Raw genomic sequence first — 21,131 nt, forward strand, 5'->3', positions numbered from 1 at the left:
GTAGAGCAGACTGCATAACAGCAGATAACACACCTAATCATTGCAACATCACTGTGATCCACCACCACCCAGTTTTTCAGGAAAAGTACATCCATCCAGAAAAGATGGAACAAGAGGGCCAGAACGGAAAGGCAGTACTTGCACAAACAGTATTCCGAAATCTATATATTCTTACAGGCATTAGTATATGCAAATATAAAGCTGTCTCCTTTTACTGTCACGGCGTCTTATTTCACTGTGTACAGACAATACAAGTTATTCCATGTATTTTGTCAGAGCCGAGCCTCCAATTTTCAAAATCACTTCTTCTACTTGCATGACTTGTGAGACCGTCTGCACACAGGAGCAGCGTTTGCATGACTTAAAATGCAAACCAGAACAAAGTCTTTAAGCCAGCTGATGAGCACATCTTGGGACTTCAAAGACCGGCAAGATTAAGGAAACCATGGAACAACTAAAATCCAAAAGCATCTCCTCTTAGGTGCATAGTTATACATTTAAATGACCAATTCTAGTAACCGAGATTTCCCACCGTGTAACAGAAGCAGAAAACAGCTGGAATCAGAAAGGCACTGCCTATACAGCAGCTCCGATCAGTGTGACTGTTCAACAAGTACTCGATGTGCACACGCAACTGTTCATGTACACGAGCAAACGAAATCGCGACCGGGAACGCGACAGACCCGACTCGAGCCAAGCCCCGGCCCGACTCTGCAGGCGATGCCTCACGCACGGACACCTCTCTCAGCCGCCTGCCTTGCAGAATGCCGAGACAAAAATCTGCTCGCTCTCACGCTGCAAAGCCTCGACAGCATCTCAGCTCATCCAGCTTTCCCGCGGGCGCGGGAGCTGCCGAGCCCGGCGGCGGGAGGTGCCCTCGGGGGGACCCCCGCCGGCCGCCCGACGACCCCCCGCCTGCCGCTCCCTACCGTTGTGCTCGTCGTATCCAGTTGCAGCATGGCTTGCTCTCCTGCCGGCACAGGACGGACGGGACGGGCTGGACAGGACGGATGGGACGGGCTGGGACGGGAGAGGCGGCTGCGCCCGATTTGAAGGCGACGGCGGCGACGCCCCGATCCTCGGCGCGCTGATAAGGAGCCTGCGGCGCTTCGGCTTCCCGGCCCATCCGTGCCGGCTTTCGGCCCAAGCCTCCACCGCCCAGCGTGCGCCCAGCACCGTCGGGGCCGCCCGGGATTGCAGTGCCATCTCTCCAGGGCCCGCTCTAACAGAGGGAAGGTGCTGTCCCTCCGCCAGTCCCCGTCCCACTACAGCACGAGTTGTGCGAAAAGATGGGAAAGTTGTTTCCACTCTTGGGTTCACCCCCGCCCCTCCCGAAAGTAAAGCGAAGCGCGCACCGCTGCATCCTCTCCCGCCTTACTCCCAGGGGAGCGAACCCAATTCCCTTTGGAACCGGCCGCAGAAAGATTCCACCTTTTCCCAAGCGGGGCCCGTGGAGGCAGGAGAGTGTCCCCACAACCCACTGGGCATTTATTCTTTTATACCATCGCCCCGGGTGCTGCCCGCGGGCACGTGCTTTGGGCAACGCGGTGCTCGGGACTCGGCGCTCAGCCGGCGGCGTGCGCGCCGCACGGAGCTCTCAGCCTTTCCGTGCCGGGAAACCTGGCTGGGAAAGCGCGGGAACGGCAGGCAGGGCCGGGACCGGGGCCGAGGACGGGGCCATGCTGGGCCGGGAAAGGGCAGGGGAAGGGGCAGGTAAGGGCCAGAGAAGGGGAAGGAATGGAACAGGGAAGTGGAAGGACAGGGAAGAGGCACGCCGCTCCCGCGGTGCCCGCCCGAGGCGGCGCTCGCCCCCTGGCGGCCGCGCCCGGCGCTGCGCCCCCGCTGGCAGCGCTGGGGGTGGCGGCTTTCCGACGCCACGCCCCGGGTGTGACGTCACCGCGCCCCCGGAGCCGCCGCCATGGCGAAGAGCCGCGGCGGGGCCGCCAAGGCCGGGCAGCGTGTTCCGCATCGCCCGCAGCGGCGCCTCAGGCCAAGGCAAGGGCAAGGCGAGGCCCGTCACCTCCGCGCTGAAGCAGGTGAGTGGCGCGGAGGTGCCGTCCCACCGCGGGGGAGGGCCCAGTCCCGCTACGGGAGGCCTCGGCCCCGCGGGATTTGCTCCTGTTAGGCCTCGCTGAGGGGCGCGGAAAGTTCTCGGGACTGATTAAATCGAGCTGTTCTGGGGACAGTGTGCGTCCGGGCAGAGTGGCAAAGCGCACGGTTTTCACCCTAAATCAGGTTTATATGTGGATGTCATAATCTGCAAAAAGAGAAGAGCAGGGAGTTTATCTGACTGATCTGCAGCATCTGCCAGAGAAGATTTCAAGTGGTTCTTCCTGACAGGTGTTATTTGGGAAATGTCTGATGGCATCTCGGCGTGTCCTAGAGAATGCGATGCTAAAGGGAGCATCAGCAGTTCAGTGAGTTCACGTTCACTGGGCCGTATTAGCAGCACGTCCTGCTCCTTTCCATCATGTTCCCAAACCCAGCCCCAGGCTCTGGGCTCTGTTTCCACAGCTCTCCTTGATGCTAGCTCGGAAACTCATCACCTGCTAGGTGATTCAACTTGCTAAATCAGCAGCAAAAGCAATTAAAAATGCAGTTTGGATTTTTATGGGCTGGGTTGGTGAGTTGAACAAGCTTATTTATGAATGAGTGCAAAGAGAAACATTTTGGTGGGGGAGAACTAGAAAGGATGGAGCTTCTTCTGATCCAGTAGCTGTTTATTTGCCTCAGCTGTCAAGTAAAACCGTGTCAGTAAGATGCAGTGAACAGATCTAGGAACACACACTGTTGTATGTTTTGCTTTTAATTCCTCTTTGACTTCTTCTTGCAGCTTAGATGGGCTGCAGATGCTCTGCAGATGCTTCTGTGAGTTAACACACTAAAGCAATGAAAAAGTAAAGAAGCAAAAATATTATTCTGTCATTTTCATGTCTGGAGAGGAGCACAGCCCAGAGGAGGGAGAGAGTGGGTCACAGAGCTGGGAGCGATGCAGGGGAAGAGGGAATGGGGGGGTGATCTAAGAAAGAGTTTTCCTATTGGTAGCAGTGAGTCATTATGTGGTATCTTCTCCTCAAACCCTGCCTCCAGCCTGAGGTGTGTGTTCTGAGAGTTCAGCTGTCCCTATAGGAAGGCATCAGATAATAAAAGTAATAAAAGCAGAACATTTAGTGGCTTAATGTTCCTGTTCGATGCAGTTGCAGTCTGCTGGACAAACAGAGCTAAACAGCTCTTAAGAAAAGGCTGTTTCTGATTTCCTCCTGCGAGCCAAAGCCACTTGACAAATTAATCTGGTGAACAGACTGGAATTTAACAAACTTTGGAAATAACAATTTCATGTTGTTGGCGTCGCATCTCCTCTTAGTCTAGAGTGTTCTGTATAACAAAGGGAGAAACAGGTTTAAAACCATATTCATGAAAAGTCAGGAGCTTGTTAGGAGTAAAATTTTATTCTCTGTGTTTGAAGCTGTATTCTTTAATGCATGAAGCCTTTGGGCTTAATAGGATTTACTTATTAAGCAGTATAGGAAGACGCTCAGAAAAAAAATTGTTAAAATACATTTATTCTTTAATAGCTAAAATCCCATTATAACTATTCAGACAACTTTTGATGTAGATACCTATGCCAGCTATAGAGCCTCTTTCTATGGAGGAGTCCTGCCTGAGCAGCTGAGAAATTAGGTATTGAAACTGACTGGATCCTTTTAACACCCCTGTGAAGCTGGAAGATGGTGACAAGCCTTGATGGGAAGCCCAAGGTCTTTGTCGATTGTGTTACCCACAGTCCCTCCTCCGATTGGAGCTGGGTCTGTATTTCTACAGCCACTGTCCAAGTTATTATGGATTAAAGTGCCAATCTGAGTAGGCCTGTTTTATCAGCCTCTTGCCACTGCTTTCTTAATACTGGTTCTCTTGGTCACTCAGAATAAATGGAATTATTGTTAATGTAAGCATGCTCTGAAGTTATGGAGGCTTTGAAAGCAAAATAAGTATGCATGGTTTGCTTCTGCCTGTGTAAAATGCTGAGAGGTGAATTATAGGGTTAGCCTTTAGCAACAGTAGGTATCCTGAAATTTGGGGTTGCCTGAAAACTTATGAGTGTGCTTCTGGAACATTTGCAATGTAAAAGGCCATTATCTGGCTATGGTCCCATTCCAGACATTGAAAGAAACAGGTGCTAGGGGTGAGACCAGCTGCAGTGGTGAAAGAGTTTATGCCCCCTTGCATCCACCTTGCTCCTCTACCGTGGATAATTGCCTCCAAAGCATAGCACATGTCCGTATTTTAGCTCTTTCCGTTTAAAAGCAAGCATCTTTGATTAAATAACTTATAAGGTAGACTTAGGCTAAAAATGAGGCTGAGATGCCCAGAGATACACATCCTGGTCTGCTACAGCCATAGAGTTTCTTTAAAAAAATGTGGCAAAATCTGGTAGGCGTTGGCCAGACCAACAAGTAGGATGCAAGGTGTGATGTTGAAAGGCAAACTACTGGAAGAAATTCAAAATGGTAAAATCATTTACAAATTGTATTGGGTTTGAGGGGCTACAGGGGTGATTTCTGTGAGGAGCTGCCAGAACCTTCCCCTGTGTCTGACAGAGCCAATGCCAGTCGGCTCCAGGACAGACCCACCACTGGCCAAGGTTGAGCCCAGCAGGGACTGGCAGTGCCTGTGAGATAATGTAGTTAAGAAATGGGGGGGACACCTGTGCAACACCAGCAGCAGTCAGAACAGGGGAGTGGGAATTTGTAAGAGAAACAGCTCTGCAGACATCAAGGTTAGTGAAGAAGGGGTGGGAGGAGGTGCTTTAGGTGTCAGAGCAGAGATTCCCCTGCAGCCTGTGGGGAATACCATGGTTGTGTCCCTGCAGCCCATGGAAGTCCATGATGGAGCAGAGATCCATTTGCAGCCCCCATGCTGGAGCAGGTGGGTGCCTGAAGAAGGCTGTGACCCTGTGGGAAGTTGCAGGCTCCTAGCAGGAGCTGTGGGCCCATGGAGAGAGGAGCCCATGCTGGAGCAGGCTCTTGGCAGGACGTGGGACTCCACAGGGGACCTATGGTGGAGCAGTTTGTGAAGAACTGGAGCTTGTGGGAAGGACTCACACTGGACAAGGGCATGAAGGACTGTCTCCCATAGGAGGGACCTCACGTTGGACCAAGGGCAGAGTGTGAGGAGTCCTCCCACTGAGGAGGAAAGAGCAGCAGAGACAATTTATATATAATATAGCAGGGCCTGTCTACAGCCTGGCTTTTGTTTTCTCTGTGTTCTGTTTCTGGATCATTGTGGGCTCCCATTCCAATAGAATAAAGTTTAACTACTTTCTCCCTTTTAAATTTATTAGTGCAGGACTAGGTGGCCTAATTAAGTAACAGATACACATACTGAAGAGCAATACTGGAAGAGAGAAATATAATACTGTCTGCATAATACTTGAAGAAAAATGGTGCAATTTCACATGTCGGTGGAATTTTTGTTAAAAATACCAATGTGTGTATTTTTTTCCCTCCCAGATAAACATTAAAAATGCTGAAAAAGTTAGTGCAATAAATAAAGCATTTGCTGAAGTTCAGAAAGAAGTGCAGCAGCTATCGAAAGGCACCTCAGCAGAACCTCAGAAGACTCAACAGGTAATTTCCCTTTGTAAAAATCTGAGGAGACTGAAAGGAATATGTGTGTTTTTAAAGCATTATATTCTGGCTCTAAGACTAGAGGCAATTTGTGCAATTGCTTTAAAGCTATAAAGCCAGTTTTATTAATTTTATTTGTGTGGTAATGCTGAAACCTGGTTAGCATATTCAAATGCTATATAACTACTACAGAGAGAAGAGGGTGGGCAGCCAAGCTGAAGCATGCTTCCAAAACATAGTTTTAAATTATTCCAGCTGGTTTTAAATTATTTTTTTAAAGTTAGTCCCAGCTCTTTGATTTGAGACTTATGTCTCCCCATGAATAGACACTGAGAGGATGAACCTGGATGTTCCCAACCTGAAGCACCGGACAGTGCTTTGGAACAGACAGCTCTGTCTCTCTCTGTTCCTGATGCCTAGGCCTTCATGTTCCCTCATCAGAAGTACCAACACCTAAACCAGCAATTTCTGTACTAGAGGTTTTGCCTGCAGTGCTTAGGGTTCAAGACAGTGTTTCACTTGCCTTCCTTTGTTTAGTTTTTTATACAGGGCTACATGCAATCTTACACAAGAATTAATTTACAGAGTTTAATTCCTGACAAGTTCCTCCATATAAACTCTTTATGCTGACTCCTTCTGATGCTCTGGGCAGTTTTGGGGAGAGAGAAAGCAGCAGGCCAGGATGAGGTACAGATGAATCCATGCTGGCTGTCAGAAGGAGGAGCTGTTTGGAGATGTGGACATGAGTTCACTATTACTTCCTGTGCCTGAGGTGATCAGATTTCTGTATGGCTGTGAGTGATGAAACAAGTGTCAAATACGTTAAGAAGAGGCTGAGGGAAAAATGAAACATAAGTGACAGTGCTCTCAGTACAGGATGAGGCTGAGCAAGGATTTCAAGGCAGTTGGTGCCAGTGGCCCTGTCCCTGCTGGCTTGCTATTTATTCCTCCAAGAATTCAGACTTTACTGCTGCTCCTGTGCTAGTAGGGCTGTACATGACAATGCCTAGTTTGATGACCCGGGCTGTAATAGTATTTTCTCCAAAGTTGTAAAAATGTCAAGAGCAGTTCTGAACTAAAAGGTGAGCCTGTCTCTGTGCCATGTATGTTGTTACTGGCATGACACTTTGTATTCCTCCTGCATAAAGCGTTGTCAGCTTATCTGTTAAGTTTAGTGAATCCTGTAATCCCCCCAAATTATTGAAGTATGACTGCAAAATTAGCCTAAATTAAATATATAAAAGACAAACTAATCTTCTAGACAATGGGTATTTATTAGTTTGGGTTTTTTTCAAGCAGAGTAAAAAGAAATTGCTTTCTACTTTAAACTGAAACTTTTTTTTTCAGGTTTCCACAAATCTGGAAGAGGAACCAGCAAATGTGGATGCTGCTACAAACCTATTATCTCAGTTGTAATGTAAAATGGACAATGAAGGGATTGCAAGAAATGAAAGATCACAAACACTGATGGGTTTATTTGAAGAATTTTATTAAAAAAAAATCTTGTTAATATACAAGTATTGGCACACTTTAATACAAACTACAAACAGACCTTTCCTGTCATCTAGGAAAGTGGAATGTCAGAAGTCAGTGTGAGAAACTTAAAGTGCTAAAACAGAAGGCACTTCACAAAATTGGTTCACTGAAACAATTTAGCATAACTCAAGGTGATACCCTTCACTTTTCAACTTGGCAGTGAAAGCTTCAAAATTGTTTGAAAGGTTAAAAAAGAATATACAAAGCTTCTTGGCAGTAAAGCTTCAAAGAAAACGCTGTTAACTGTGAGCAAGAAGCCTAATCATTTTTTAGAAAATGATCAAAGGCTAAAAAGTATTTTTGCTTTTCTTACTAAAGAAAGCTTCAAATAATTGGATTACACAGAGAACACTTGGGTGAAAAAGTGCCAGAATTTTTGATAAGAGCCCTTTTTTCTTGTTCTTGAATTTGTTTTGTGAAGTAGTTAAAGGAAGCAAAAGGAAATATACTCCCAGAGTCAGTGAACTAAGAAGTTATACATTCATTATTCAAATACTTAGGTTATGAAGAAGTCTAGAATGTTATAGTTAGAGGTAGATAAGTAGTCTGGTTGACACAATATCTAATAATTTAGTATCTGCACATCAAAGAGATCACAGACTCCTTCATTATCATCCAGGTTAAAGTTGTAGTCATCTCCGGGAGTAGGAGAGAGTCGTAAGAGAGGAAAAACTGTAAAGCAGGAATAGTTTAGTTTAAATTAAAACACTTTTGGAATATCAGCCCTATCTCATCATTCAGTATGTTTGTCATCACCAGTACAAAGGTTAGTCTTCATAATTAAAATAGTCTTGATAATCTGAAAAGCACACTAGGATGCATACTGTGAATATCTGTACTGCACTCAAACTAAGGCAGTAAGTGACCTATCTACCATTTTTTGCTTGGTATTTTAACTGAGTTTGCTGGAATGGAGCGACAGCTGTGGAATATGGGTTTAATTTCTCCTGCAGCAAAAGAGCTCCTGAGCAGCTTTTGAAAACTTTCATGAGAAAGCCATAATTTATATTCCTTTTTCTTGTTACAATATTGCATATATCTGCCTTCAAATAAGTCAGGAAGTTACTATTATCCCTATTTTACAGAGGGGAAATGAAGGCTAGCAGTTTTTCTGTGCACTGCATTTCAAGCATGGACTTGAAGCTGTCTTTGTGGCGGGAATGCAAGAAGAGAAGCCTCAGCCCTCATGTGGCACCGCAGGAACTCTGACATAGTGTAGATGAGCTGGGCGTGCTGTACCTGCCCTAGAAGCGGAGACTGTTTCCATTTTGACCATATATTGGCACATTCACAGAATCCCATCTTGTACCTCATATCTTATAATTACACATCTCTTTCTGCAGGAGCCTGAGGTTGTCTGCTTGGAGGGCAGATATTAGCACAGGCTGCTTACAGAGCACAGGGCAAAAGGAACAACACCAGCTGAGCTCACCTCTTTGCCTGGCACCTCAGAGAGACTGAGCAGAGAGGCAGGAGCACATGAACTTAGCAGCTGTGGTTCAGTGCTGCACTCTTATGGCCACTGAGTGCAACAGCAGAAAAGGGTAACGTTTGTTCTGTTAGTGTACCGCAGCAAGCCACGTATCACTCTGCACACAGGCATGTAACTATGTTCTGAAATATTTATTTAAAGCACCTGCAGGAAGCCTGAGGCAGAAAAGAATTAAAACAGATTTTTTTTAAGGTTTTTTTTTTTTTTTTAAGGCAGCACACTAGTCATCAGCCTGTTCTTTCTTTGTCCCTGAATTAAGGACTGGTGGGTTATTCATGCATGTAAGTGCTTGTTGGATTAAGGTTTTCATATTTTGACGGTTAAACTGTTGCAAGGAATAGAAAGGGGAGAAAAGACAAGAATGACAGAGGAGGCAATACAGGGAAAAGAAGTAGTTTCATACTGAGTCTTGTCATCAGATTTAACATATGCCTCCTAAGTGCTGTTCACACAAAACCCATGCTACTACTTGTGATTATTAGAAAAGATGCTAAATACTTACCGTCAGAAGACATGAGTTCATCAATAATATCCCCACTGATATTTCCTGTGAAAGACAGGAGCACATGCTTTATATATGTAGGGGTTTTTTAATACGTGTTTATAGAAGTCAACACATATTATCTGCATTAAAATACTGAACTGCAAAGAACAGTGTGGCTCATGCAGTGTAGGAGCTGCAGACATAGCATGCCATCCCTCACTTCCCCCCACACACACTACACTTCTTCCACTGATCTCTTATAACCCTAGAGCCATATACAACATGAAGCTTACTTGGTGGCAGAGAAACTCGTTTGCTCAAAATGAGTTTGCTACTGAGAGCTGGCTCAGTGGCTTCACCAGGAGATAAACAGAGGCCTGTCATTTTGCCTGTAACTCATTGGTAACTTGGTCGCAAAGAAGGGCTCAAGAAACCAGTATAAACATTCAAACAGGAACTACTGCTCCCTACCTGTGGGCTCCTCCATCTTTGCAATGTCAAATGAGTTTGGCTTGAGAATACAGTTGACATCCAGAGGCAGCAAGCCCTGGTAGTCACTGGAGATGGCTGAGGCTTGGGCACCGTCTCCTGAAAGGCTGGGGTACAGCGCCAGCTCCGGAAGGTTGGAGTAGGGGGCTGCAGGGGCCGCGCTGTCCTGCTGCACACTGCCATCTGCGTACAGAAAGGCATGTTATGGAGACATGGAACACAAAGCATCTGCACCCAGTTTTGTCTTTGGGAACATGGCCAGTGTCTGGGATCAGGTGCGAGGAGTCTCCCCGTTCCACAGGCACAGGCACAACTTAATTAGTTAATTAATTAAAGGTTAATAAAGGTTAATCGGGACCCTCAGAACTGTTGTACCACTCACAGCATTTTCTTACATCTTTTTCTATTACCCTACCATTACTATGAAAAAAATACCTGATATTCAGGCAGTCTCTCACTCTGTGTGGAAGAAGGTAAATGACACTGTGGCACAAAAGCTGGAACTGATGCCTGTATTATCAGTCTCATTAAAAGGTACATGTTTCAAATAATATCCTCCATCAGAGGTTTGCAATTTTGCTCCATACTGCATTCTGGAGAAGCACCTCAGAATAACCAACAGGATTATATCCAAAACCTGTTCAATATAAGATGATAAGCTACGAGGGAAGAATGTGTTTCACCGGACAGAAGAGGAAGAGGGGTCTCTGTAACCTCCTGAGAGCTGTTAGTAAGCCCTTGGAGAAGTTTGTCAACAGACAGCTGCTATGCTGTGCAAATTCTTGAACTTTCCTTTGTCTATCACCTTTCCTAACAGTTTCTTCTTTCCCTCTAGCTGCCTTCCTCCCCACCCCGTTGGAGGGAGGAAAAACCCTGGATCCACCTGATCGTGTGTCCGCAGCTGGTGTTTGTGGTAACTCTCGTCCTTGGTTCAGGTCATGTTCTGGTGGATTTGAGGGAGCTGTAGTGGGTTTAAGTGGAGTTGCTGGAGCTGCAGGTTGAGATGAGGGCTGTGCAAGGTCATCGGGCGGAGGAACCGGAAACACCGTGGGCTTGGAGGAGCTTGATTCTTTATTTATAAGCAGCACATGGATAGGTCCTGAACTACTTTTAAGATTGATCTGGTATTTCTTCTGTCCATTCTGTCCCTGTAAAGGTGGTGTATTATGAAAGTTACTGTTCCTTGAGAACTCGACACTGTACAAGGTGATGAAGACTAAGTTCAGCTGTTTTGGTCCTTGACAAAAAAAAAAAAAATAAAGCCCAACATCACAGCTGCTAACTTGGGTCCTGCAGAGAACCTTACCATTGCCTGAACTGATTTCGGCAGAGACGGACAAAGATAGTACCACTGATCAGCTTCATGGCTCTAGCTTGGCATGCTTTTACGATATTAGACTGTGCTTAGCCTCACTAAAAATAGCTTGTGAAACTTCTCAGGTGAATTTCAGCCTTCTACAAGCAGAGTGGCTATCATGCTTCATACAATGATCTCTCCCAACTATGTAAACACTATTTAAAACTGAGCACTGCAACAACAAAAAAAAATAAAGATGGACAGAGGTAAATAATTTGGCCTCCTACTTTAATCTTACCCATTTAAGTCTTTTGGCTAAAGTGAGACTGCATTCTGTTTCTCTATCTAGTCTACTACCATGAGACTAAATCTAAACTAAACCTACCACTGAATCTAAAAGGCTTTTTTGTAAAAGATCCGTTTTAACAATGTAAAGGAGAAACTTGACAGATAAAAGCCTCTATCCATGAATTCTCAAGGGAATTCATGACAATTATGCACAATTTGGAAAGTTGCAACATTTAAAAAAAAAAGAAGAAGAAATGGTAAAAAAACCCACTAATGTATCTTGGTTTTAATAGAAGACAGTTACCATATAGGTGTACAAAACCCACTTTTTCCCATCTGGCCTCTCCCTTCTCAACCGAAACAATCCTAATTATTTCCCCCCTCCCCTTGCACATGGACAGAGATAAATCCTCCACTCTAAGATAGCTCTTTTCCACTGTTCCTCTAGAACACTTAGGTAAACAAGAAACCAGTACATACCATTTCAGGTGTAGGTACTTCTAACTGTGTACCACAAGGTGCTTGAATTGCTAGGAGTGTATCTCCTGGTTAAAAAGCAATTTTTAAATAAGTGTAAAGTGTGCATAGTTTTCCTAAGTCTTGCATGGTACCCCCTCAAATGAGAGATGGTAATATTCTAAGACCACTTAAAATACATAATTCAGCATATATAAACTTGTGCTAAGACTTGCATAGTACCTGTAAGATCCAAGTATATTGCATGATATGAATCACAGAATTCCAATACTTAGGTCATAGTTGCAAGAACCTTTTCTCACAGCAGTACAAGATTTACCATTTCCTTTACCTGTTTATCTTTTAGTTTTATATGTAACATAAGGTGAAAATTAATTAATTAATTTTTTCACAGAATCAAAGAATCATTTAGGTTGGAAAAGACCTCCAAGATCAAGTCCAACCTGTGACTGATCACCCTCTTGTCAACTAGACAAAGTGTCACGTCCAGTCATTTTTTGAACACTTCTAGGGATGGTGACTCTACCATCCCTGGGCAGTCTATTCCAATGCTTAACAACCCTACTATGAAGACATTCTACCCGATGTCCAACCTGAATCCCCCCTAATCCAGCTTGAGGCTACGTCCTCTCATCCTATCACTTGTTGCCTGGGAGAAAATGCCGACCCCCACCTTTCAGGTAGTTGTATGGAGTGATAAGGTCTCTCCCGAGCCTCGTTTTCTCCAGGCTAAAGCCCAGCTCCCTCAGCTGCTCCTCATATGACTTACTTCAGCTAAATCAGTTCTCTGGTCTAGCTCACTTTATGACTTTGACAAATGGTGGTACTACAAAGATTTAATAGAAGGAAGAAAAGGTATTAATGATCATCTTCAAAGCCAGCACTTCCAAGTATCTAAGCTCACAGCTTCCAAAGCACAACTGCGATATTAAGAGCTGGCTATCAGACTCACCTGTGGCTTACTATGCACATTAAAATGTGTTGGTTGAAGTCAGGGAATCACAATTACTTCCACAGAACTGGCACAACACTGCAGGTCACTTGCCTTTCCCCTCTGTCCATAACTGATTCGGAATAACACTTTTCTTTCTCTGCCTCCTAAAAGACACTTAGGTGAAGTACTATCTGAGTGCCATGCCAGGTGCCTCCATGTTTTGTAATGGCCAATTCTTTTTAGTTACAGCTCCTTTTTGTTAAACACTGCAGTAGTTTTCTAATCTTGCATTTTTATTAAAAAACAGCCTTCCTTGAGATGGTTCTAAGCCTAGCTGGAGGCTGAACAACAATCTTCCCTTGGGTGCCCTGGGATCGGGAAAGAATGTCAAGGGTAGTAACCTCTGCCAGCAATTCTTGGCAGTTTCTTCAAACCTGTACAGGAATCCTTTTGATTTAGCAGCTCCATCATTGAACTTTGTCTGCCTCCATTTATACAGCATCATCAGGAACTCTGACCACAACTGCCACCAGAGAAACTGTATGAAATTTGGATCTGTCTGGTTCATTTGGTGGGTTGGACCCACATGTCCTGTCTCTGGTTCCATTAATGGCCTGAGGCAAGCTGCTGCAAAGTATGAATACCAAAACAGGCATCCGAAACCAGGACTCCAACTGAGCTTCTATTCAGTACAATCTGTAACTACAACTAGAAAATGCCGGAACTTGGTAGTCCTGAACATTATGAGACATCAGTACTGAGTACTTCTAAATTCAAAATACTTGCAAGGAAAAAGCAAGTCATTTTTCAAGAGGAAGATCAGGAAATCCCTTGCTTTAGAAATACAGCCTAACAGCAGCAACTTACCATTGAAGCAGTTGCAGATATCTTCATGGGTGACATATGAAAATGTAATGTATGTCAAGGAACATTTTTCTTGAAGCAACGTAGAACTGGTACGTGTTGCCCTTTAAAAGCAGTTTGTCCAAACTGAGTCTAAACTATAAAGTTACTATTGTTACTCAGAGGTGTAATCAAAGCATAATTTTTGTCTTTCAGAATGAATAGTTAAAAATAGAAGAGTTCCGTCTTTTAAAGAAAAAAACCTGTAGTTGCAAAGAAAATACAAAAAGAAAAAAGTTGTGTAGCTTGCTTGAGAAGAGATCCTAACAGGGAGAACATGTAAAATCTTGTTTTGAAGACCACCACTTATCTCACTGACACTACAGAATTCAAGTATGTATCAGGACTTCCCATAATCACATAAAACGACTGCTAGAGGGAACTTCAGAGTTCATCTCCCATCCCATTCCTCTGCCTCAAGGTAGGACCCACTGTTCAGACATTCCAGACAGATGTCTGCCTCCCCTCTTCTGGAAAACCTCCAGTGATGGGTAATTCACTACCTCCCTGGGAGGTCAATTCCAGTGCTAGCTCTCCTAAAGCAAAGTTTCTCCTAACATCTAACCTCAATCTCCTTTACTACAAAATCCATTTCACACAACCAATTTCTGTATAGCAAGTCCCGTAATATTTAAATATTTATCACTGGTGCTACAGTTTCTATAAGAAGGGCACTTTCCTGCTCCCAGTCTCAGGTGTCTGTTTTGCCCAGTATCTTGCAAGATAGCTAAGCACATGCTTATGCAGCTAGAAATCTCTGTTCATGGGTTATCTAAACACAGGATTTTTTTTCCCAGTTTCAAGCCCAACAAGTTTCAGGACACTGTCAACTCAATTTATCTTTCGGTGATAGCCTAATCTTTGCAGGAGAACGAAGCAACACAAAACAGATTCATGTAAAGCAGTGGTAATAAGGTATAAATTCAAGTGCTGGAAAGCAGTATAGACTACCACAGAATACTCTGAGTTGGAAGGGACCCTCAAGGATCATTGAGTCCAATTCTTAAGTGAATGGGGGACATATAATTGAAGTAAGACACCAGGATTATACTACAGACTTAAAAATACATATATATATGCTAACTTATTTTCATGTTACCAATCACAGTCACAGAATTTAAAAAGCCATGTAAATAAAATTTGTATCTTCTTTCTTTGAGAAAAACTTGAAAAAATATTTGCCTTACCTTTCTTCTGGATAAAAGAGACTACATTATGCTTTATCAATTACCTACACCTTAGCTGTTGCTTTAATTCTAGTTCCAAGAGGCACACAATTACTTTAAAAGGATATTGGTGGTTTGTAGAATCATCCATGACATTCTTGATACTTTGCTGAAGCCACAGTTTCTGCTGATCCAATTCTTTCTCTTTTATCTCTAGATCTTCAATTTCAGCTTCCAAATACCTCAGCCTGTCTATGACTTCTTTTGTATTGCAGCCAGCACCTACTCCTCTTAAAAAGGTAAAAGGGTTCATGAAACCACAAGTAAAAGTCTAAAGCAATCAGGCAATGATAATTTCTTAAGTCTATTTTCAACATTTTTAAAATCTACTAACATTCAATATGAAGGAAATGAGCATTTGTGGTGTCATATCTAGTCAGAAGTGGAAAGAGGCAATTTTTGTTGCTCTCGAGCATATGAAAATTTTGCAGAATTAACATGGCTTACTTCCACTGAATGCTGTTTTTTGACTTCTTCTCAATGAGATCAATCCCCTCCAAAACATTGGTGATATCATAGATCCTTCTCTTCTGCCTCACAGCAAGCGTATCAGCAGCCTGTCAAGAGAACAAGTATCAGCAACTTGCATGCTGCAGGAAAAGACAGTTAAGCCACTCCCTGGGAAAAATGCCATGTAATGTCATTCTGAAGGGAGAAGGTTCCACTCTTCAAGAGCCAGATATTCCACCACTAATTCTAAAGTTCAGCACCTGCAGGTAGTGCTGCAAACCACATGGAGGAGTCACTTTGCTGAAGGCCAGCAGGCCATCCCTGGAAGGAGGGTATATTCACATGGGTTGCCAAGACCTTGTTCTGTATCTGGAGCATGTGCTGTTCAACTGCATGAAGGAGCTTGCAGTGCTCTTTCGGGAAGGTAGGAAAAAGTAGGGAAGGCAGACAGCAACACCCTGCAGTGGGGCAATCCTCTCGAGCCAAGGACATGCTAAGTTTACCATCCCTTTTGCTGACACAAAGTACTGAAGCTTTTGTTTGGCTTCAGGAGTACTGGGATACAAATCAACAGGGTTGTAATTTCACAAAGTGGCCGAAGGAGAGCTGCAGTACTTCAGGCCATCATTGTCCTCACACGAATCCACCTCACAGTGTACAAGGGCTCACTCAGTGTCACCCTGAGCACCACAAACAGCTCCACAGGCACCAGGACACTAGCACAGCTCACAGGCATGTCCCACTGACACTCAGCTATCTGTACAGTGTGTCTGAGGGCTGTCACAGCTCACCTCTCAGAGCAAAGCAGAGCACCAGGAAGAGGAAACTCTGCTTCATGCCTTATCTCTCTCCATGGTGACTTTTATGCACCTGATGCAAAGAGTTAAGATAAAATAAGCAAACTTGAGCTACTCCTGCCTTCCACACCCTCAGCTCTTTGATGCTGAAAGGTAGGTCAAGTTCAAAGAACATTAGCTAAAAGGAGAGAAAGCAAAGAGGAGTCTGACTTTGTAGCTACTCAGGACACTTAGATACAACAATTACAAGGGATTATATGTATTAAAAAAATTAGAAGAATAATAAAGAGAAGGATAGGTGGCAAAGACTTCTGCATCCCAAATTAGAACTAATGCATAAGGTAAACTAATTTCCACTATAGGAAGATAATGATTTATTTCAGTTTTTCCAACAATCTATTAAATTAATGGTTTTTGTAAGCATGTATGTTTGAGAGACAACCACAAATCCATTTGCTTAGTAGTACTTTTTTTTTTCATTTTTCTACTTAAGTAAAATTGAAAGGACAAAATGAAAAAATGGAGATTTAAAAAAATACTCTTATAGCTATGAGATATAAACACTGCTCCATCTCCTTGACAGTGATGTACCCCACTAAACAGTGTTTCTACTGATACCCTTAGCAACATTTATCTTTCATATGGTCTTCTGCAACAGTCTGCTAAAATCTTTTCTTATCAAACAGAATACATGCAAATACATAAAAAGCGCACAGTTCAGTTCTCTCCAAAGAAACAGGCTCTTCAATCACTTGTATCAGCAGGTATGCACATGCTATCTTAACCTGCTATTTTTGCTGCATACATACACACTGCTTCCAAGGACTGCAAGAGAACCTTAAGAATCTAGACAGTGACAAAACTGATGCCATCTGTACAATGTTTAATCAGCACCTCATGTATCTCACAGTCTTCAGAGGCACAATTTTTATACGCTGTTTACATTATTCAGTGCAACGAATGAACAACATACACTTAAACAGCTGCTATTCAACTTTCTGCTCTCTTCCCATTGCTCTACATATTGACCAAGAACTTAGTCTACCGCTCCTAGTTTGAACAATGAAAAAACTGCTCTGCAGACAAATTTAATTGCCTCTTGAAATTTTCTCAAAGGCCTGTCTACAAAATGTAAATGCTTCATTAATCTTAATGTATTTTCAAGATGTGCTGGTAGTAAAAAATACCAATGTACATAAATTTGTAGCTATGATACCAAAGCTTAAGACTTTAAATAAAAGTCACTAATTTTGAGTACCCAATTCCAGATGTTTCAAAGTTGGAGTAACTGTTCTACTCTAAATGTTATTGCATTTTGTATGCCCAAAGCACAGCTCCATTAACACCAGCAGCAGAAATTTACCACTGCTGCAAACCAAGCTCCGGAACCCCAGGACAGGGGTTTATTTCATAGGAAAATGAAGGACACAGTTACATATGTATTTGGTGTGACTAGCCCTGTATATAATTCAATCACTGCTACAAAGTTCAACTACTTAAAACAAGAATTCCAACAAAGAAGCTGGGGCCAGTTCCCAAACTGGGAGGTTTAATCCAGCCATTCACTACCTTTCTGGTGCTCATCTTGTAATCTAATGATCTTCTAAAAATTTAACAGGCTGTTTCACAGATATTCTAAAAAGAATTGAAAAGTTCCTCTTTGACATTCTAGCGTTATCAGTGCGACACCTTCTGGTAGGCACATGGGTCAGTCTTCCACACAAACCACCCACTAGTGACTTCAATAACTAAGAGACAAATCTCCTGTTGTCAAAAATACTGTTAAAACACATCATTTCTCACCCTGTGTAAAGAAAGGGACATCTACAACAGCCCTGCTAACATGGCTGGATGTAGCTTCCACATTCCTTCCTCTGAATCATTTGTATTTGGAGTTCCTTCATAAAATCTTCCTAATGTAAAACTGCTGAACTCTAGTAATTTCTCCTAGTATCTCTTCATACTTTAACTACGTATGTATTCAAGACAAACACTATATGAGTGTCTCACAGAGCTAGAAGAAAAACGTATAAGCACTGGGCTTCAGTGCTGTGTGCATTCAGCTTGTGCAGCTCCTGGAATACAGAAAACACACTGCTCAGCACAGTTCCAGCTGCAGGCATGCACAGAGACACACAAAACCGTGCCCAGAAATAAAACCACCAGCCAGAAAAAAAGGCAACTGAGAGTCTGTGCCCTCACACAACTTTGCTCCCTGAGAACTGACAAAAGGCACCATGAATCATCAGCTGCAAATCTGCTGTGTTAACATCCGAAGAGCAGAAGAATTGGATAGAACACCGTGGCAGAGTGATTATTAAGAAGCTTAACAAAGTACTAGGCAGCAATGACTGCTTGCTCGCCAAGTGTCAAAGGAAAGAGGTCCTGCATCTTCTGCACTGTGCCACTAGCAGATGACATTTTCTCCCCAAGAAGGCTAACAACAGTTTGGTGGGAGTTTTAAATTGGATGGTGTTCTTGTCAACCTGTAAGTATAAGTACTGAATATCATCGCATTCATAAAGACTAAGGGAATGTAAAATCTAATGGGCGGGCTGTTTTTCTTCTGTGGAGTAGGGCAAGTGTAAGAAAGTTGTTATTTGCACCTGATCAATACACTTCTAAAAAGAAGTTCATCTTAGAATACCTGATGTTTTTGCACTGATGATCAGGAACACTACTTAACCATCATTATAGTAGGGATGGCATTCTGCCAAAAACAAAGCCCCTTTAAGAAATCAAGGCAGAAGCAACTGTATGCTATGAACTGAAAGAATACATGATTTTTTGGGCTTCATTTCAGGTGGTTTATCCCTTATTCACTCATCTTGCTCTTTTTCTCTCTTCCCTGCAATTCATGGGTTGCTGCAGATAGGAACTTTGTTTTCTTTCTTTTCTATCTCATCCCTTAATGTTTTAAGTTTAATCCCATAACTAGATTTTTTATACAGGGTTATTCAGTGACAGTTACATCATTATTCTAGAATAGCTGTTCGATTTTAAAGTAAACACTGTAAAATTCAAACTTCAAGTAAATTCTCACTTTCACTCCCACAATTTGTCAGATGTTACCAGAGAAGTGTCCAGCACTAAAACATTTCCAAAGTGTCCTCTTCCAGACCAGTAAGCTATATTTATAGATGTATTCAAAGATCACCAGAAAATGTCCCAGAAACAGATTTTCCTTCTCAATTGCTAAATCACAAAGCTGGAAACACATTTGTTTCCAAATTACATTTTTTTCCTAGTGCTGGTTTTGCTACAGAAAATACTAACCTGCAGCACATCAGATGGTCAGTACCCATCAGCAGGGAGACACCTGAGGGTTTTCACTGCACAGATTGTTTCTTGGAACACTCCGTTCCATTTCAAGACTGGCCTGTTGTTCTTCAGTTCCCTGAGCACACTGACATAACACACACATGCCTCGTGCTTTTTATTTTTCCTTAGATATGCAGCTTATTTATGAGAAAAGCACTAACAGAAATGTATGTTCTGACTCGCTGTTTATGGAAATACCAACGGTTTATGCACTGTAGTTCATATTTACTTCCAACAAAGCAAATTCAGAAACGAGTCTCCAGCGGGCCTTGAGCAGAAATGTCTGTAACTGGTTGCAGTGCCACCAACCCATTCCCTCTGAGTAGGTACCTTTCTCACTAGAGAGAACCAGAAACACTATTCCATCCCGCTTCAGCCCAACTTCATTGTTCAAATCAATCCTCTTTTGCACTTTAAGGCCAAGCTTTTTGGCCCAATGTCTTACAAACTGAGTATGTTTTGTTTCTCAGACTGACCTGGAACATCTCTCAGCACATGACAGACAATAAAGTAAGCTGCACAACAATCCCTCCTGCAACAGAACGACTTCCTAGCACAAGCACCTGGCCAAGGCAGGCTGGTCCCCTGGCATCACTGGGAAGATGTTCCAGCCACCGCGGCCCAAATGCCCTCATGCATCAGAGGTGGCAGGCTGGCTGCAGAGGGGCATGATGATGATGATTTGCCACCTACCCTGCCAATTCAGCATCTTTCATACACATATAATAAAAAATAACAAGGAGATGGTCTGGTTTTCAACATGGTTTTCTCTTGCTAAGAGAACATCAAGGGGGTGGGTGAGAAACAGGTTTAAACAGCAGTCCATACAGAGTCAGTGCAGAGAGCAATGTAGTGCAGTAAAAAAAACCCCACAAAATCATTAGGGTTGGAAGGGACTTCTGGAGATCATCTAGTCCAACCCCCAACAAGGGCCTAGAGCAGGTTACACAGGAATCCAGGTGGGTTTGGAATGTCTCCAGAGAAGGACACTCCACAACTGCCCTGGGCAGCCTGTTCCAGTGCTCTGCCACCTTCAGTGTGAAGTTCTTTCTCACGTTGAGGTGAAGCTTCTTGTGTTTTAGTTCATGATCACTGCTCCTCATCCTGTCTCTGGGCACCACCGAAAAGAGTCTCACACCATCCTCTTGGTACCCTGCCTTTAAAATATTTGTATGCATTAATGAATTTGCTCTCAAGTCTTCTCCAGACTAAAAAGGCCCAGCTGCCGCAGTCTCTCCTGATAAGAGAGATGCTCCAGACCCTCAGTATCTTTGCGGCCCTCTGCTGGACCCTCTCCAGTAGCTCCTTCTCTTTCTTGAACTGAGGAGCCGAAAACTGGACACAGTGAATAAAAACACCCTCAATAAGTTATATTTAATGCACGGTACCCATTATACCCTACTGACAAAGAGCCGGGACGCGTATTTTAGCCGATCGCGGCGGCTGTCAGCCACCTCCGGGATCCCTCAGCCCGTCACTGGCCGGTGGAGGTCCCGGTGTGGAGGTCGCGGGCGGCCCAGCCCGGCCCCCGCGCTGCGCCGCCCGCCCCCCAGCACGGCGTGTGCCGCGGGCCTTACCCCCCGCCCCGCAAAAACCGCTATTGAGTCCAGCACGCCGTCCTGGCCATCCTGCAGCAAGCGACACGAAAACTTGGTGGTTCAGCAGCCCCAGGCTCTTCTCTGTGGCGGCTTGCTGCTGCCGCACCTCCGCCTCGGCCAGCACGCGGCCATGCCGCCGCGGGGACCACGTGGTCCGCCTTCCGCCACAGCAAACGGCCCGAGCGAGGAGCGCGCCGCCGGCCCACAGTCGG

General features: G+C 43.9%; 2 protein-coding genes across 2 annotated transcripts; one reads left to right on the plus strand and one right to left on the minus strand.

Annotated features, from left to right (window-relative positions):
* The first annotated feature begins 1,918 nt into the window (after positions 1 to 1,918).
* Positions 1,919 to 7,144, plus strand: RBIS (ribosomal biogenesis factor). Its single transcript, XM_018078851.2, is given in 4 exon segments — positions 1,919 to 1,951; positions 1,953 to 2,036; positions 5,511 to 5,627; positions 6,975 to 7,144. Coding segments are annotated over 4 exon segments (303 nt in total). The 3' UTR covers positions 7,044 to 7,144.
* Positions 7,104 to 21,051, minus strand: E2F5 (E2F transcription factor 5). Its single transcript, XM_029959291.1, has 10 exons — positions 20,995 to 21,051; positions 20,719 to 20,775; positions 15,201 to 15,310; positions 14,822 to 14,983; positions 13,492 to 13,535; positions 11,694 to 11,758; positions 10,512 to 10,776; positions 9,611 to 9,811; positions 9,158 to 9,202; positions 7,104 to 7,835 (listed from the first exon to the last, which is right to left on the minus strand). The coding sequence occupies exons 1-10, from the start codon at positions 21,049 to 21,051 to the stop codon at positions 7,726 to 7,728; spliced, it is 1,116 nt and encodes a 371-aa protein (XP_029815151.1). The 3' UTR covers positions 7,104 to 7,725.
* Positions 21,052 to 21,131: the final 80 nt, after the last annotated feature.

This window comes from Manacus vitellinus, unplaced genomic scaffold, assembly GCF_001715985.3.
Source record: "Manacus vitellinus isolate BGI_N305 unplaced genomic scaffold, ASM171598v3 scaffold_1_pilon, whole genome shotgun sequence".
NCBI lineage: Eukaryota > Metazoa > Chordata > Aves > Passeriformes > Pipridae > Manacus > Manacus vitellinus.

Excerpts from the sequence above, each read along its gene's own strand:
- E2F5 (XM_029959291.1), bottom strand. The coding sequence starts at position 21,051 with ATGGCCGCGTGCTGGCCGAGGCGGAGGTGCGGCAGCAGCAAGCCGCCA. Across the intron at positions 20,776-20,994 it reads GCAAGCCGCCACAGAGAAGA|GTGGCTGACAGCCGCCGCGA; the intron begins GCCTGGGGCTGC and ends GGGATCCCGGAG. Across the intron at positions 9,203-9,610 it reads AAAGATGGAGGAGCCCACAG|GAAATATCAGTGGGGATATT; the intron begins GTAGGGAGCAGT and ends TGTCTTTCACAG.